The following is a 20,084-nucleotide window of genomic DNA, read 5'->3' as shown; positions in this document are numbered from 1 at the left end:
ATTGTAAGGCTGTAGCCGTTAACCTCACACAGGCTCCTCATAATCGCCAGGCCTTTACAGTAGAATTATAGTGTCTCGTTTCAGACTTCAGAGGCACCGTCTCCACACAGACATAGCAAATCCCAATGTTCTAGTTGTCTCTAGCCGCCAGTCCTCATAAACTAAGTTTTATGGTCAGTTATCTCCAGGGCAATGGAGATAAGTATGCAAGGTTTCCAAGCTAGGTCAATATGACGTTTTCCCACTGCGTGGTACTGGCTCCACTGGACTCTATTCAGCTTTATTTTTGGTTTTCCATCGGGCAAATGCAAATAAAAAAGTAACAGGTACTACTTTTTGGTATCACCTTCCCTGTCTGATATTTTCACAAATTGGTACCACCTGAAGTGGCCGTACAATTTTGGTATCTTTAAAAGTGTTCCTACATGTCGTGTCTTATATTTTGGTATGATAAACCTTCCAATTCAGTAGCTTAATGCCAGTTTTCACTCTTTAAACAAACCTACCCCCACATGAAACTGTGATGTGTGTACAGTATATCCTTTATATGACTTATAAACAATACATTTTGGTAACCAGTGGTCTTATAAAGAGTTGATCCTAAGGTTAATTTATCATAGAATCCATTTCTGCTCACGACTTGTTTGTAGTTTGCATATTTAATTAGATACTTTGCATATTTTAATATATTAGTGGAAATAATTGCACGATCAATCAAATTAAAGTTTAATATTAAGTTCAATTATAACACATACGTGGAAACAAATAGTAGCCCTAATAGGCCTATATATATTTTGGTGGCATTCTGGCAATTGATCGGGAATTTTCATGTACTCATCTTGCCTTTTATGTACCTTTTGTAATCCCATTATTTAGACTACTCGCCTATGTGTGATCTACTGTAGCCCTAAGTGGTAAATGGTGCATTTTTGGGTGCAATTGAGCTCAGAAAACCTAAAAAAATGAAGAGAAATTACAAAAACTTTTTTTTAATGTCACAATCCCTTTAAGGTCAGAGCGAGGACCATCACTTGGTATATACTGAATGGAAGCTCAAAAATATTGTTTAAAAAAACCTTTAAACTATCCTATTATAAATGCACCACGTCTTTGTGTGTGTGTGTGTGTGTGTGTGTGTGTGTGTGTGTGTGTGTGTGTGTGTGTGTGTGTGTGTGTGTGTGTGTGTGTGTGTGTGTGTGTGTGTACGTACGTATACACCTGTGTATACGTCTGTAATCCACGTAACTCATTTGCCCCACCGACTTCAAATTTGACACACACGTTCCACACCACCACAGGGAGTGCAGTGCCCGGCCTTGAGTCTGTGGGATACATGTTGTCCAGAACCAGAACCCCCACTGTGTGCACCAAGCTACATCTCCAGGTGCTCCTAGCCCAAAATAATAATGTTAATAAGTTAGTGCCCTCTTGCACAGAGGGCTGCATGTCGCTATGAAAACCAACTACATTGAGGAAAACAAATCACCAGGTACCAAAAGATGGGGGTGGGGTGTCTTGACTCATACTCCATATCCAACAGAAAAAAGATGCAGAGAGGAATTGTAGTTCAACTGAAAAATATGCATTATCTCCAAATGTCCACTTGAATAATCAAGCTTAAAAGATACAAAATAGTATTTCCAAAAAAAGAAATAAGATCAAATAAGTATATGAAATAAGGTCAAAAACTGTATGCCTTCCCAGCCTCACCAAACCTTTTCCATTGTTCTCAAAAGGCATGCCAAGAGACCTTAAACAGGCTACCCCACTTCCTCTCCCACTGAGCCTTTCAAAATAAAATACAAGCTTCAATTCACTGTACCAAAGTCACTGCAGATGAGCTTTTACTTTGAAGGGGAGAAATGATAAAGAAAGTGCAACGGGGCTCACTAAATTGCCATGACATACCAGGGTTTCTAATTAGAGGTGGAGGCCTATAATAATCCTCTAATAAAAGTGAACAAATAAAGAAAGCATAAAACTGGCTCCAACAGATTTGATTAGATGTCCTTATTATCCACCAGGGAAATTTGTTTTGCTCAGGTCAACGCATACATTCAGACAAGACAATACCTAAATATACATTATACACCACAATACATGTGCTCTCCACACTTGTGGAATGCCCATAATGTGTTTTCATGCATGTGGCATGTCCATAGAAGCTATAGCACACCAAGTCCAGCTCATTAGGCACCTGCTTTCATGCGTACAGTACACGTGCGCAGCTGTGTGTGTGTGTGTGTGTGTGTGTGTGTGTGTGTGTGTGTGTGTGTGTGTGTGTGTGTGTGTGTGTGTGTGTGTGTGTGTGCCTATTTCTAGTGTGCATATTCATTGACAGAGTATATGATCTTTCTTTATCATTCATCAACTTTGCTATTGTTGAGTGGTGCAACCACTCCAAGGAACAGCAATGTCCGTGTACCTTGTTCACCTATGTGTTCACCTATGTGACATTAATGAGCACCAGTATATGACTATTAGTACCAGTAGGGGGTGCCAGAAACAGAGAGAGGGATAGTGCTAGAGAGAGAGAGAGAGAGAGAGAGGGGTGGGGGGGGGGGGGGGGGGGGGGGGGAGTTGCACCACTCAGTTCACACAGGTGTGATTTTTATTTATAATCCAATTCCAAAGATACAAGGGACTATAACCTATACATGTAACCACCCACACACCATGCTTAGTAAACCACATACATCACACAGCTACACACAATTATCCTGGCCTTACACGAAATAGCCTGCAGTAATGAATACAGTTGTCAGTGTGCTAGCTGAAGAAAATCCCATGCAGACAGACTTTCTATTCCCAGACAGAAACATCCTGGCTGCCACACGTTGACTGTTAGCAGGTAATGGCAATACTGTGTCATCCAGAGGGACAGGGAGATCCTGATGCAATACGAGAGCAAACACACATGCATGCTGACAGGCAGAATCTCACAGGAATGCTCACTAATATAGCTGTAGACTCACTCACTCACTCACACTCTCTCACACACACACACACACACACACACACACACACACACACACACACACACACACACACACACACACACACACACACACACACACACACACACACACACACACACACACACACACACACAGTTGTTCTTCTTTATCCATAAAAGTCAATGATGACCATGCATGTCCCATTACATTGGGATTCAGATGGCTGAACAGACCAGGATTCTCTGTGGACAACAATGGCAGGGAGGCTGCAGAGCTCTGAGGTGACAGCCCAGTCAGGGAGGCTGCAGAGCTCTGAGGTGACAGCCAAGTCAGGGAGGCTGCAGAGCTCTGAGGTGACAGCCCAGTCAGGGAGGCTGCAGAGCTCTGAGGTGACAGCAGAGCTCTGAGGTGACAGGCTGACAGCCACAAGATCCTTTCTTGGCAGATTCATGCTGCCGTCTCGTTAACATAGCACCTGTTTTCACAGAGGACAGCGCCATCCTCAACGGCTCTTCTCCAGGCAGGTTGTGCAGCGCGGGTTTCCAGCCTTTCAAGTCACTTCCATATCTCTTTAAGGAGGCTTTCCCTTGCACCACGTTTCTGGGGCCACCTTGTACTCACTTTCAACTCAAAGAAAACTTGTCTTGGCGGTCTTCTGCAGGAGCATTCTGGGCACATGGCCAGTTCATCTGAGCCTTGCCTTCACAAGCAGGAAGGGAATATTGGCCGTGAGGGCTTCTGGCCTGTCACTTGATCGCCTGCAGTTTCCTCAGACAGCTCAGGTCGAAGCGGTTCAACTTTCCGTCAATGTGCTGGTACATTGTCCTGGCTTCACACCCATAATGTGCAGAGTTGTACGGACTGGTTGCCAGTTTTGTCTCCTGCTTGATGCCAGTCATCTCCCCATACCGAGTCAGGATGCATGTCCAAAGTCTGCAGCTGGCCTTGACAATGAGCCTCATGCTAAACTTTATCATCTATGCACAGCATGAGACGGAATTATATTCAAGGTAGGTAAACTTGTGTCTGTAAGCTTTTGGCCGTTCACAAAGATGGTGGGCTCAGTGTATGTTGGTAAAGGACGTCAGTCTGAATTATTTGTGCAGTTTGTTAGTAGGCGTGTCACAATTATTACATAATCGCCTAATTGCAAGTCTTTGAGATAATCACAATTTTATTACATAATCGTCATAATTGTCAATCATTGATCAATCATTCATTTTCATCGCGATGCGACACGTTTTGAGCTTGTAGATTGGCTATTTCCACTATTAATTAAAAGTCATTAAATACCTAAGTTAAATTAAGTTATTTATATCTGCCCCCCTCCAAAAAAAATATATTTTCCAACGTCAAACACAATTCAATTGATAAACCACTTTCACTTTCAAAAGTTTCTGAATTACTAAAGATTTACTAAAGAATGTATTTACATTTACTAAAAACATTTCAGACAACTCTTTGGTATTGTATTTATATTTAGAATATATATTTATTGAGCATAATTGAGCATAGATGAAGCATAGATTGGCGTCAGGGCTCTACTGGTGGATGCTGGGGAGGCGGTGGGATTTCCATGGAGAGGAGCCAGGAATGAGCAGGTAGGCAGTAGCCGCTCTGATCAGGTAAAGAGTGCATGAGACTATAGTCACCTGATCATCTAGTAATTTGTAGGAAAGATTCTCCATCTCTTCAGACAATCTTTGAGAAAACGGTGCTCAGTCTGTCAAATAGAGTGTTGTCTGATCCTTCACATTATATCTTCAGAGTATGAGCTGTTACCCTCGGGTAGACGCTACAGAGCGTGTCGTTGCAAGAGCAACCGCTTCAAACTTAATTTTCTTCCCACTTCAATTGTTCTACTAAACAACCGCCACATAGTACTTAGTGGGGAAGGGACTTTATCAGTTATTTATTGCACTTTACTGTGATACTTTAAACTGTGAATACTTTATTTATAAATACTTTATATTATGTACCTTCTCTGATTGCAGTTTTGCACTGATCTCTTGTGATACTCTTGTGATACTATGCTTGTGCTTTGCTGCTACTGTGTATTGTCTTTTGTGTATTGTCTGTCTGTTTTAAAAAGCGTTGATGTACTAATGCACTTTTGCCCAAGACAAATTTCCCCTTTTGGGACAATAAAGTATATCTCATCATCTCATCTCATCAGGTATACTATAGGCGCGCTCACGAGTTGTCTGCCTGAGGCTAGGCAAGTTTCACATCATGCAACATTCAAACAAGGAGACATGAGGTTTCTGCCAGACAGCAACAATATAAAGATCAGCAACTTGTTATTGGCATTTCCCCTGTAGCTGCCGATCAGAAAATAGCATGTCAGTGGTTCTGTGGTCTTTTCTGAAACCACACTGACATTCAGACTACAGGTAGGTGGACAATTAAGATTTTGTCAGAATTTCATAGACATAATGCCTCAGTGCTTTTTGCAGGCCTTCCAGGGAGAGATGGATGATGAAGGCCCCCTTCTTAAACCATATGGGCCTATACTTTGACAAGTTACAGGGCAGGGCTCTATAGGGACCCCCTGCTTTTCCCCTCTACAGCTAATCTCATCACTGAAAATGGCTGATCTACAAGCTCGCTCACAACATGTTGCCACTGCGGGACGCATTGGAGATCTGATTGAGTGGTTAGATTTGATTCTGTGTGTAGATCTACTTGTACTTTGGCTTGTAGATACATTTTTGGCTGAATATTCGCCCCCAGAATAGGGGGAACGACTTGTAATTTGCACACATACTAGAAGAGGTCATTCAGTTTCTGGACAGGTCCCAATGCGTGAACACTGTTAATTGGTTGGGTGTGATGGAGCGCCCAAGCCGGAGGCCCTGTGTAGGAATCAAACCGCAGTCTCCACAGTCATGCCCTATAGATGCCCTATAGCTGGCTTTCCTGGTTTCCCCTTTGGAAGTTCGAACAGCATGGTTTTACTTCAACTTGCGGGACTTTAGTCTAATTTATGCGTTATGCATGGCTGGTTGATGACTGCACTGAAGTGCTCAACCCTCTTTGCAAGTACTTTTCCATTCCTCATAGTAGCTTCATACTTTGCTGCCCGTCTGTATCTGACTTGTAAAGTTTTGTAAACAAACAACTCCCGCCCCGTGTAAACAGACAGACATAGGGACCCTAAATAGACAGACAGACAGACAGACAGACAGACAGACAGATAGACAGACAGACAGACAGACAGACAGACAGACAGACAGACAGACAGCCACGCACGCACGCACGCACGCACGCACGCACGCACACACACACACACACAAGCACGAGCGCATCAAAAGTAAACATATATCTAATTCCTTTATATCAGCCTTTACGTAAGGACACACAGAATACTTACAGATTTAAAAAATGAACCCACCACTGATGCAATTTGTTGTTGGACACAGTTGGAACACTTTCATCCGGCTTGTGAACACGCCTACATTCTCACTTCAGTTTGTGAAACTGTACTAATACCTATACTTTGAGTGTAACTTGGTCATTCTCCCCGACGGCGTAAGGCCGTCGGACCTATATGCTGTCTGCTATGCTGTGTTCGTTGCTGAAATAAACATCATGGAACATCATCTCGTCTGTCTGGTCTCACATTTTCTCTCCTGTATGGTATGAAATATATACCACATGATCTAACTGTTTTTCAAGCTATTTTTAACATCACTGTCCAAGACTTCAGGTCGACTGATGTTTGTAAAAATGTAATTGAGCATGACGGCCTGCCAGGATTGTACTGCAGACAATGGTTCTGCTGTCAACGGGAGGATATTACAGCATTGAGCCAGAGGCGGCTGTGAAGATTTATTTTCTCTTAAGTTTAACTGAAACACATTTTTCCCATAGAAAGGTACTATCATTGCATTTTTTCTCCTTTTTCTCCTTACCATGTAGTGTTTTGCATTTGTTTTTGATATGTATTGTTGTGTTATTTCTATACTATCGAGGCTAATCAGTCGCATGAAGAGTAACACCAAGGATTCGTCTGTGTTGTCATATCACTGATTGACTGGTTTATTTAAACAGCTTCAAGTCTCCACTGAATCAATCAATCAATCCCACTCTCTTTTACTCAGTGTACAACTAGGTCAGTGCATCATTTCATCTTCAATATCTAGGCTACTGTACATCACACTGCCATGTCAAATTGAAATAAAGGGGGCATGGTGTTCTTTGTTTGTTTAGTGAGCCTGTTTAGTTGCTGCACCCACTGTTTTTAAGTACTTACCATGGCGTCCCTATTTCGGGACATGCCATTCTTGGCTAAATGTACTGTAAAATAGGTCTTTAAGTGGTTAAGGCTGATGCAACAACGTAAAATAGCTGGGGAGTTCTGGTGGCTCAGGGCACTGTTGCCAGATTCTGGAAAAGGAATTAAGCAACAAGATCTGTGAAACCAAGCCCAAAAAAAGCGGCTATAGAGCGTTGCAGTCCCGCCCCCTTTCATGACAACAAGAGAGCCAGAAGTGAATTCCCCGTTCAAATGCCCAAAGTCTCTTATTATGCATGAGACATGGCAACCCTGGCACAGGGGTAACTACATTTCCTGTGCATCAGCATGAAGATCGCAGGTTTGAATCCTTCAATGGTGCCTCTTGCTTAATTGGAGCATAATTTGCCGTGGAGGAAAGCCAGGTGGGGAGGGTGATCGTTGTCACTGCCCCAGCAACGCCTATCACAGCCTAAAGCTTAAAGCTGCATGCGGCAAGACGCACGCACGCACACACGCACGCACGCACGCACACAACACAAGCATGTGGGGAATCTGTGAATTGACACGATGACTAAATGGGGAGCAAAGGGGAAAACTGATTGGCTACTCTAATTGAATTACAAAAATATTATTATCCGAGAAGACAACAAAGATCTGAGTCAGAAGGGTAAAGTGTTGATGATAGCTAGTGTATTGAGCTTATAAGAGCAGTGGGTTAGTGTGTAGACAGCTCCTCTCTCTCTCTCTCTTTCTCCCACGCTTTGATTGCAATCATTCCACACTAATTTTCCGTTTCCTCCACTTGAATGTGCAGGCCAGCCTTCGCATGTATCCAATCGGTGCTCAGATTGAATCCATTAGCTGTCACTTTTCCAGGGCTGATAGAGTCATACCGGTTGTCGGGGGAAGCCAAGCTGTACGAACTGAGAGCCAAAATGGCATTTTTTGTGAGCCGAGATGATGGATGACCTGTAGGGTCACAAAGTAATAATGAACTCTATCCAGCTGTCAGCAGAAATACTCTAAATGCCGGCTTGACGCACATTGACATCTCTTGTATTTTCTTTTACAGGTTACATATGAAATTCCACGTATTATTTAATGTGTGGCTGATGTCAGTGGTGTAACGTAACTAAAGGCATTTACTCAAGTAGGCCTACTGTCCTATAGAAGTATACCATTTTGAGATACTTTTACTTTACTTAATGTCTATTTCAAATAGACTTTATAGTTTCTACTTCCCGACATCTCAGAGGCAAACCTTTCTATTAAAAATAAAACATTTTAGCAAAAACATTAACATTGCGTGTTCGCAAATCACAAGCATGTCCAAATCCAGCACATCTAAGTAGTTCAGTTGCATCAATGATTTAAAAGAGGAGAAAAGCCAACATGAAAGATATAGCTAGTGCTGAATAACAACGGCAAAAATGTCATTAAGTCAGCTTGAATTGAGACATAAAAGATGAAATAGAAAGCTCACAATGTATGTGGAAAAAGTTAGACTTTCGTTTTTAAAAGCTTTTGATGTTTTTATTAAGTGGGTAAGTCACTTTTGGCAGTCCTCTGACATATAGCGAGAAAGATTGACTTGAAGGTTAAATGACTGAGAATCAGATTGAGCTCTCTTCCAGAAGAATCGCTTGATCAGTCAATCAATCACAAGTCAGGTCAATGCTATACCGTGCAGTGGCATGGAGCGCTCAATTCATGTTTAAAAACTGCGGTTTGGTGGTGGAAGTACATGTACTCAAGAACCGTACTTAAGTCGCCTACATTTTCACTCACTTCTACTCCCCAACATCTCAGAGGCAACTCCACTACAATTATTTGTAAACAAACAAGTTAATTTGCTTTGATTAAAGATAAGCTATAAACCCATTATAATTAAGCTATTCAAATACAGCCGATCTGCTCACAAACTGTCGCATTGTGAGGTATTATCTGTTATTATATGAGCTATTATATGATCTGCTATTTTCTGAACTATTTTGTAAAATACGATTAATTTTACTTGGTACTGTAAGTATAATAGGCCTATTTTGATGTCTATACTTTAGTACTCCTGTTTGAATACAGGACTTTTACTTGTAACAGAGTACTATAGTAAATTGTGGTATTACCACTTTTACTCGAGTAACATGTTCCAGTCACGAAATGGCCTCAAAATGTCTGGAAACATGTCAGTCCACTGCGGAGGCGCTGCCCGCTGTGAACTGAATAATACATGCTAGATTTTGGGTTGGGAAGGAGTGCTTCCTCACATCAGATTTCATAGACCCTCAGAACTCACATGGACACATACTACTGTATGCAACGTTTGAATATGCCAGTGCTCACACTGAGCATGACGAGAGAGAGAGAGAGAGAGAGAGAGAGAGGAGAGAGAGAGAGAGAGAGAGAGAGAGAGATGATTGACAGCTGACCTTGGGAAGTTTTCCCACTCTTAATGTTTTAGTTATGTTATTATTCCTCCCTGGCTGTGTGTGTGTGTGTGTGTGTGTGTGTGTGTGTGTGTGTGTGTGTGTGTGTGTGTGTGTGTGTGTGGTGTGTGTGTGCGTATGAGTGTGTGTGCGCGCGCATGTTTACATGGGCCTACAGTGCATACCGTGTATCATATATTGATGCGGTCACTGCACACAGTGCACAGCATATGAGTAAAGGCTTAAAAAAAAGTATCCCTGCTGCAGCATACAGCATATATAAATATGATTTTGGAAAGAGCCGGTGTCTGTCACTGTGTGGAGAGAGAGGAGTGACAGCTGCCGTCATCTGACCTATACAAGGAGACAGAGCTGCAGCCTGATTCTGGTTGAGCTGCATGTCCACATGGATCACCCTGGATCTATCTATACCGTATCTGTGTGTGGGCAGCATGCTGTGAGCGGGTGTGAGTGCGCGTGTGCGTGTGTGTGTGTGTGTGTGTGTGTGTGTGTGTGTGTGTGTGTGTGTGTGTGTGTGTGCGCGCACGCGCATGTTTACTGTACTGTAACAGTGAAAGAATTGATTTTAAACTACCACTGTTGGTCTATAAAGCTTTGAATGATTCGGGCCAAAATACATTTCTGATCTTGTGCAACATCATGAACCATCCAGATAACTTGAGTCATCTGGAAAAAGTCTGCTTCCTGTCCCTAAAACCAAAAGTAAACTTGGGGAAGCAGCTTATAGTTCTTGTGCACCACATATCTGGAAAAACTCTCAGAAAACTGGTCGGATGCCACTGTTGTTTCATTTAAAACGCAAACACCTTTCTGTTTGCCGCTGCTTTTGACTGAGTTACTCTTCTTTTTCTTTTGCACCAACTGTATCTATAATGTTTTATTTATTTTGTTTCATGCAGCTTGATGTTCTGTGTAAAGAACATTGGTTTGGATTGCCTAAAGTGCATTGGATTGCCAAATAAAACTGCTTAGTTACTGCACACAGGGCCCGGGCAGTACCAGGCCCTGTGTGCATTCATTTAAGTATGACGGAGAGCTGCGCATGTGCCCTGATGTAATGATACATTTTTACTCCATCTTACGACAGTGTTGCCCAATGAACATCGGCGCGTGTTACCGCCACGCAACAAAATACAAATCAGGCTTCAAGGGAAGTGACATTTTGTCAGCCCTCCCCTGCTGAGACAGTCACTGACGCAGTCTGCTATTGCTGTTCACTGTCAAGACATCCAGAAGTCAGTAATCTTGCCACACGCCAGAAGTAAACGGAGCATAATGCCATTCCACATGTGAGCAGGTGCATGTGAACCAGCCGTGTACACACTCTCACCTCTCCATGGCTGATGATTCTGCTCTGTTTACTTCCTTTTATTCCCCGTGTCATTTTAATGTCAGGACTCTCTTTTGCGGCAGGATGATGAGGTTTTGCTCTCCTTTATTCGTCTTGTCTCTTTCCCACCGCCTGCCGTCTTGTCTGCCTTTCAGTCACTCTGTCATATTCTCTCTACAATCTCTGTATGACCTCCCCTCCTTTTCTTTAATCTCCTCTTTTCATTTGCGGGCCTCTTCTCCTTGTCCATGAGGAGTCATTATATTACGCTTTCAAATCACACAAACACACTCGCACGCACACACGCACGCAGACGCACACGCAAACACACACAAAACCACACACTTCTCTAATGGAGTTTTCAGATGGTGCAAATCAGCATATATGCCACTGCAATGCAAAACCCTGAGAGTTAATTTAAGTTACGGGTCCATTAATCTTGGAGTTAGATTATGATTCATGATTTTGCACAGCTTGTTAATACGTTGGCGAGCAAGCTGGACAGAGTCATAAAACATGTAGAGAGGATGCAACAGCAATGGTTCTCCAATTACTATTAAAGCTATAGCGTGACACATCTCCACACGTTGACGTTCCCCTGATGGGAGCAGCTGGAGAGAACATGTAAGGCAGTGGTTCCCAACCTTTTTCCTCTGAGCCCCCTCTTACATCTGACAAAAGAACAGAGACCCCCGGATGGTTAGCTCAACCGTCTGGGCACCTAGGCTGCCAAACCAGCCGGACGGCGTGCCGCGGGTTCGACTCCCGAGCCCGACGGCTTTGCCGTGTGTCAAAATTAAATAAAAAACTGAGGCCCCCCACATGTATGTACAGTCGTACACACATGTGGTTAGGGTCCCTCCCACGCTGTGAGCGTGGTTGGCCGTGGTCTCTCCTATGCGTCATGAGCGCCCATACCCTATAGGTGTGGGGTTGGTGAAAGGGCCTTACATGTGTGGAGTTTGCATGATCTCCCCATGTCCCCTCTATAGGGTATAGGTATACCCTAACAAAAAACATCTATAATCCTGGTCTCTATACTGCCTCCCCCTGGTCAGCCCCGATGGAGGGGAAAGGAACTGGTTGGAATAACGTGTTATTCCACGTGCTACTGTACGTCCTACTGGGGAAACCCCCCCCCCTGTCAGGTGGTAAGAGGCAGCCTGCTCAGTCCTCATGCATTGAAGGAAGCATGAGCTCAGTTCAGGGCTCTCCCCAGGTTGAAAGAGGAAGAGTAGCGCGGCCCAGGATTACACTTTAGGAAATTGGCACCGGGTGAAAAAATGGGTTACACCGTGTGTTTGCTATCCTGTTTGATCTGTGAGAACCACAGACACATTTTGCTAGAGTTAGGCCTACCTTGTAGTTTTATTTATTTATTTTTTCTGGGTGAAAGAAAGTTCAGATTTTGTTCAACATGTTTAAAAACGCATATTATTAGCTGCCTCAACTGCTGCTAAGAAAACAATTATCAAAAGCTGGTTTGAACAGACTGTTAACTTGAAGAGAAATTGGCTTAATTGCTTTTCTGATATTTGTTTACTGGAGCGTTCTACTGCCAAGATGAATGGTGCCAGAGCGGACACTGTGGACAACTGGTCCAAATCTCTTGACGCAGTTCAATGAATTATTTAATTGATATGACGTTGTGACCAACGGTTTGCTTTTGGCTCCCTTGTCTGTATCTGTAGCCCTTGTACTGTACATGTCTTATTTGTCTTGTCTCGTCCTTGTCTGTGTTTGTTTGTGTTTGTCTTGCACTGGTCTGTAGTGTCTGTATGTTTTGTATTTGTTATATTGTTTTTCTGTGTGTTGTTTCCCCCCCCCCCCGCCCCTAGAAAAAGAAAGTGGATACAGAACAACTGATGTTGTTCTCTTTCTCTCTCTCTCTCTCTCTCTCTCTCTCTCTCTCTCTCTCTCTCTCTCTCTCTCTCTCTCTCCCTCCCTCTCCTTCAGGTGAGCGGCATCAACCAGGCGGTGAGCAGAAAGCGTGAGCAGCGCGTGCTGTGCATGGTGGTGGTGATGGTGGCGTGCTACCTGCTGTGCTGGATGCCCTATGGCATCATGGCACTGCTGGCCACCTTCGGGCCCGCAGGCCTCATCACCCCCGAGGCCAGCATCGTGCCCTCTATCCTGGCCAAGACCAGCACAGTGATCAACCCCGTCATCTACATCTTCATGAACAAACAGGTGAGTGCCAGGCGTTCACACCATTTAGAGCTGAGTGGGGCCAATTCTACAAATGGTTTTCAGAAAAATGTATGCTGCTATACCAGCGCTGCTCAAACCTTTTCATGCCAAGGACCCCCACGATGTATTTGGACGCAGACCGCCATCTCAAAATATTGTGTGTCAGGGATCCCCAGATAGAAGAAGCAAAGATGTATATAATGTATATAATATTCAAAGCATTTCACAGATTTAAAAAAAAAAATCCCGCCAAAATTGCAATATATAATTTTTTTGGATAGCTAAAGTAAAAAATAATGGTTAAAGTGATAGAAATTACACAGATGCTTTCCTGGTTTTAATGGGTTAATGGACATGTGTTTGCATTGCGCTGATGTCTTGCGTTTCCGGTCATCATGAGTGATCTGAAAAACAACTAACACGCGTGATCTAAAAAGTGACTAACGTTATATATGTCCAACGTGACATCGAAGGAGGAGTTGATGGTGTGTGTGCCTAACACACGGAATGGCTTAGGAAGGAAATATGCTACCTGTCCTGCACGATGCACTTTCACTATGAAATATCTATTGATTCAATGCAAGTGCACTTGCATTGCAGCCCCCAGCCAAGACCCGACCCACAACAGAACTGCCAATCTGGCTCAGACCTATTGGCATGATGACAGGTTGTGCGTCAGTCTGGCGAGTGAGAGACTGGGGTTCAATACCCGTTACCTGCATATCACTATACAATCTGTCATAGTCGGCAGGACGTGAAGCCTGAGATCCTTGTCAAATCAAAGCATTCTATCCAACATCCTTTGGACACTACAACACTCAACATTTCTGCAGTTCTGCATACCCGATGTTTACTTGGTTCTGCGCTGGTGTCGTGCACCGGAAAATAGCAGATGTACTACAGTAAGTGTAACACAGGCTTGAAAGTAAATTTGACTGTACCCGTGTGAGGCCAACTTTGAAGGAAACATTAATCTCGCTGTAGGCTAATCAAACTGGCATAACTTTGATTGCACTGCCAGACATTTATTTTTGAGTGATTCTATCAATTTCTCACTTTTCCTATATAGGCGTGTGGTTCATTTGTATTTAATTCCAGTCAGAAGACACGGTATGTAAATAGAAAAGTCCCTGAAGATCTAAAAACATTGTGTTGAATATCCCCACTGCGCACCCTGTGACCTTTTTAATTCAGCTCGCCTCCTCTGACACTTCTGCATAAAGCTTTAATAAAGCCTTTGTTCTTAGTTATTATCGCATTCAACGAAGTAGAAAGGAATTGCATTTGCAGTGTACAACCAGTAAGACGCGCAAACGCGGGAAGCGAACGCAGCTCGTACATATTTGGGTTTTGGACGTATAGCTGTTTTGGGGACTCCTTATATAGTTATGGCTGAGTCATGGTGACACAAATCACTCAGCTCCATATATGGGCACAAAAGCGGGACAGACAGACAGCTGCTTTGGGGACTCCTTATATGGTTATGGCTGAGTCATGGTGACACAAATCACTCAGCTCCATATATGGGCACAAAAGCGGGACAGACAGACACACAGACAGACACACACACACACACACACACACACACACAGACAGACATGATCTGCTAGGTCTCATAGTAAGTGCTCACTGCGTTCGCAAATCACTGCGTTCGCAAATAATGCCAGGATTAGTTTTTGTGTGCATGCACTGTTCCCAAACACTTTACCAACTTGTTACATACACATACAATATGCTCTTTTTGGCCAGAGGGCCAGAACAGGAATAAGAAAGCATGAAAAGGATGATGAAAATTCAACAGAATCCTGTGCTAGGATGATGGAAATTCAACAGAATCCTGTGCTAGGAGGATAAAAACACTACAAGCTGCTGTGTTAGGAGGATGTAAATGCAACAGACTCTTGTGCAAACATTGAAGCCGTCCAGTTCAACTTTATTCCCCAGTGCCTATATAGTGGCTAGACTGAGATGGAACAAATGTCAGATCTTGAGAAAAGACCCAGACAATGATTTTGTGTCTCTTAACTTAAATACCTAGGAAGGATATATCTAAGTGTTCTTTCTGCGTACGGGTTTTTTCTGGAAAATTAGATTTGTTATTTTTATTTGGTCATACATAAATATACTGGGATAAAGTGCTCAACAAGAGGAATAAAGCTGATGAGCCATACAAGCATTCTTCCATTTCTGAGCAGCACTGCAGCAGTATGGTTTCATGACAAGGAAGAGTACAGATGCAATATTTGCTTTGAGGATGTTGACAGAGAAGTTCAGAGAAGGTCAGAGGGAGGTGCATTGTGTCTTTGTAGATCTGGAGAAAGCATATGATAGGGTGCTGAGAAAGGAACTGTAGTATTGTATGAGGAAGTCTGGAGTAACGGAGAAGTATGTTAGAGTGGTGCAGGACATGTATGGAAGTTGTAAAACAGTGTTGAGGTGTGCTATTTACTTTACTTTATTTGTTTATTTGGGTGGGACAGAGTATATTAATGAACATTACATTGAAAATGTAGCGAAAATACACCAGATTTAGCAGAGATGCTAATTTCCATCCGTAGTCCCCAGACATTGAACACTAAACAAGTACATCAGGGATAGTGCATGTCAGATGTTTTGGAGATAAAGCCAGAGAGGCCAGGCTGAGATGGTTTGGACACGTAGATGAGGGATAGTGAGTATATCGGTAGAAGACCTTTAGAAGACCAAAGAGAAGTTTTATGGATGTAGCGAAAGAGGACATGAAGTTAGTTGGTGTGAGAGAAGAGGAGGCAGCGGACAGGGTGAGATGCATCGAGGCAGATTCGCTGTGGCGACCCCTGAAGGGAAAAGCAGAAAGGAAAAGAAGAAAAAAGTGCTAAACAAGTGTTTAAAGGAGAATGTCATCCTATAAGGTTTTCTTGCAGTTGTTAGATCAACACCAAAGTGGTCCAGGTGTTATTTTGTGCAAAAATGCATTATTGGCAATTTCCCCTATACCCCATATAAGCCCTTTTAGTGCTAATTAGCTTATTTCCATTACTTGGAAATCAATTGTTTTTGTATAAATCCTCTCTTCATAATGTCAACATGTGTAAAATGTGTAGCTTCACACTTTACTCCATAGTAACGCCATTGCCGTGTTCCAGCCGTAAAGCGTGAAATCTCGTCTATCACAAGCTCCATCCACTTGCTCGCGGAGTCTCGCAAAGTCTCACGTGGGGTAGGGGAGATAGCCAATAATGCGTTTTTCCACAAAATAACACCTGGACCACTTTGGTGCTGATCTAACAACTGCAACTAAAGGTAAGAAAGCCTTCTAGCATGAAATTCTCCTTAAACTTCACGGGCTATGACATTTTTATTTGGTATTACTCTATGAACATCTGGTGTTTATCAACAAAAGCTGTTGGCTTAGATAGCTTGTGACAGATTGTGTTAAAAGTCAGTTTATCTGCATTTAAATTAAAGTCATTTCCGGCTAGCTCAATAGCTGTCACATACTCTTTTTCTGTTGCTCTCTTATCTTTTTTTATATTTTTAAGCTGACAGAATGCTTCAGATAGAAGTGTTCCTGATTTTGAAAACCACAAGTTTCTGGATTGCTTTGTGTCATATCTCAAGCAAATAATAATACATAAAAATAAAATGCAAGGCAACACACACCTATTGTCTCATCAATATCATGAAAGGATTTGTTGCTCTTGTCCCTCCTAAAGTTCTGTATAACCCTCCGAAAACTATATTTTTGCATGCCAAATGATTAAAATGTGTTTTTTATCGCTGTATTAATGTCTGACTTTTTTCCAGCAGACCATTGCATCATTTTGCAGAGACAGAACATATTTGAAAAAATTCAATCTGCATATTTCAGCTGGTTGCGTCCACCTCTTACATGCCACTTTATGGCAAGCCTGCCTTAAGAACGACATTTTCTTGACGTGACCAATGCAGAGTCAGCAATCTTTCTTTTGAATATAAGATATTGCTATGATGAAATTAAATGAAAATATGAAAATATTATTCACTGGTATTTTCATATCGATGCTGCAGTTTTGGAAAACATTTACTTCAACATAATCTATTCATCTCCCTTGTTCAATTTGGTGAGGCACAGAAGTGTTGCCTGAGGGTTTAAAAATATCATTATATTCGCCCTCAGGGCTCTTTGCACAAGAAAATGACAAACAAGAGATGGGAAGTTTTATCAAGTTGCATTGATCTCCAAAACTAATTAAAGTTGAAGAGTTTGTTAATCAGTTGTTACTTTCCTCACAGGGACACTATAGCCCTGAATATAACTACTGGGGCCTCATTCATAAAAGTGTTCATGGATTTATGATGATTAAACTTTCATATACAAATACAAAGTAAGTAGAGTACGGTCACTTTAAAACAAGTAATTTGTCTTACAGAACTTAAATTATCTTACATTTGTGCGCACAAGAACATAGAGGCCAGAATCACCTGAATACCACAGCTAGGTGAAATGGAATAGACCCCTTATCAGACCCTTATCAGACCACGTCACGCTGATATCAAGCAGGCAGGTTCCACTGACTAGAACACTCATAAGATGCTATGGATGCTATAAGATGCTATGGATGCTATAAGATGCTATGGATGCTATAAGATGCTATGGATGCTATAAGATGCTATGGAAAAGAAGTCACAGAACTCATGTGTAAAATAAGTTTCTCCAGGTTTGGGAATCTGTCGTGTAACGTGCACGCAGTTCTTTTTTTTTCTTTTCTTTTTTTTACAAATAATTGGTCTGTAAGCTCTAGGTGAATTTGGTTGGAGGGGCTGCCTAAGAAATCTTATGCTACGGGGCCAATATACGATAGTATATGCTGATTGATTTATTGATTTATTAACAGTTTGCAGAATTACAGTACAACTCAATACAAAAACATGCTATCCATTGTTCACCCTATACTACAGCATGTTCACAGAATACTGGTCTCTACTCTACAGCAACAACAGCATCAGCATCACATTCCACAACAACCCAGTACCCATGCAGTGCTACTCAGAAAATATATTACACTATGCTACCCAACTAGTTCAACCTGCAGCAATAGCATCATATTCCAGATATCAAAGTACAGCAATGACACTACTACAGGCCTATACTTTGTTACAGCAAATGCTCCACAACAACAGAAATGCATGCCCACAACAAACACTCCACTGAACATTGTTTGTATTTGTATACAGAATACAGATAGCTGCTCAGCCTACTGTCATTAATAATAACAGTACACATGCACGCACGCATGCACGCACACGCACGCATTGCGCGCGCGCGTCGGTGCCGTTTCGAAACAAGCAACTTGCAAGGTACACACATGCACGCTCGTGTGCACGCACACGGCTCCGAAACAACACTAACACAGCCTCTCTCTCTCTTCCCAACTCAATGAGTGCTCGAGTCACTTTCAATGTGATTAAACCAGCGATTATGTTTCTTAACTTTGTGAGATGAATGAAGCAGACCACTCTACCTTTATGTGGGTCCGGTGTGCGGACACCGGTCAGCTGTCTGCCCCAAGCAAGAATTTCAAACTCACAAAACGTATTCTTCGTATCCTTTCCTTTTGTTATATGATCCAAAATGGACGATATGCTCCCAGTCTCTTAACTTCATTTTCCCCTCCACGGACACGGGACAAAACGGATTATAAAGTAAATAATGAACGTATTTCATTTAAAATACTTCCACCCGCCATTCTTTCAGTTTCACATAATAAACAACCACACACGAGCAGGTGCTGTGATTGGTCAATAGCCAATGACCTCACGGTCTGAGGCGGGCATTAGGGCTGAGCACAGCCCTCTATTGGCTCGGGGGCTGAGAGATTTTAGCCCCAATGGCAAGTAAACCAAGCAGGCGTGTCTTGGCAGCTGTCAATCATTCAACGCAATGAAAGCCAATGGAAGCATTTTGGGCTGTAAAAAATCAGCCCATTTTGACCTATTTTGTGTTTTTCTTGTATCTATTTGATGCTGTTGCTGCTTTAGATTATACCAGAATATAAAAGTATCTATTCTAAAACATTTTAATAATAATTTCTCATCTTTACTCCATAAGATAGGGGGGGCTCAGCCCCCCTTGCCCATACATACGAGCCATCCCTGCTGATTATATTTTGTGGGATTTACAACTGTTAAGTTACAGAAAATAACCCGGATCACAGTGGGCTTGATGCAAACAGCTGTCATATAGTTTCCTCTGTCACAGTTCCTCCATGAAGACCCCTTCTCTTCAAAACGCACTGCTGACAATGTCTTCCAATAATGCAAGAGGAGCCATGTTGAGTTAATTTTGCGATTTGCACCGATTGAAGCATCTCTCACCATATATTTTATTGAAAACACAATGGGATATTGAATTAATTCTTCACAGCTGTACCTGATCAATTGCCAGTCCGTTTGCTCATACGCGGCTCTCTGCGGTTCCAAAGATGCAGGCTCCTGTGCCTACAGTATACGGTACCCAACATAATCAGCGGGAAATGTACTGTAGACACATGATCATTTCCTGGTCTGAAGTAAGGTTTTCTGATACATACTTGATCATTGGACTGTGCGTTACCTAAGGTACAGTTTGATCTTAAGACCATTTTATGAATGCGCCACCAGATGATGCTTTCAAGATCACGTTCGTCACTTTCTCACCACTACCACAACTGAACTAACTGACCTTCCAGGGACTGTTTAGCCAACCCGTCATTGTCCTCACCGGAGACAGACAGACAGAGAGTGAGACAGACAGAGAGAGAGAGGGGGAGAGAGCATGGGAGCGAGAGAGATGTCCTGTATGTCATTTTCAGTCTTCAATTCCTCCCAGCCCGTTACTATGGAAACTGTGAGTTGAGGCGAGTTGAAGACTAAAAATGCTGTACAGATACGAATATCACCTGCTGCATGTCTGTTCCAGCACG

The 20,084-nt window shown here is 42.5% G+C and overlaps 1 protein-coding gene across 1 annotated transcript in view; it reads left to right on the top strand.

Moving 5' to 3' along the window:
- The window catches only part of LOC308326159 (vertebrate ancient opsin-like), a gene marked incomplete at both ends in the record, with an annotated part of 78,302 nt that overhangs the window by 48,295 nt on the left and 9,923 nt on the right, over positions 1–20,084 (top strand). The window contains one exon of the mRNA XM_080778966.1: positions 12,928–13,161. Coding sequence (XP_080635092.1) covers positions 12,928–13,161 — 234 coding nt within the window. The remainder of the gene's footprint in view (positions 1–12,927; positions 13,162–20,084) is intronic.

The sequence above is a fragment of the Protomyctophum bolini genome (genome assembly GCF_963924005.1).
Source record: "Protomyctophum bolini genome assembly, chromosome: 12".
NCBI lineage: Eukaryota > Metazoa > Chordata > Actinopteri > Myctophiformes > Myctophidae > Protomyctophum > Protomyctophum bolini.
The sequence above is the reverse complement of the archived record's forward strand: the minus strand, read 5'-3'. Positions and strand labels throughout refer to the sequence as shown.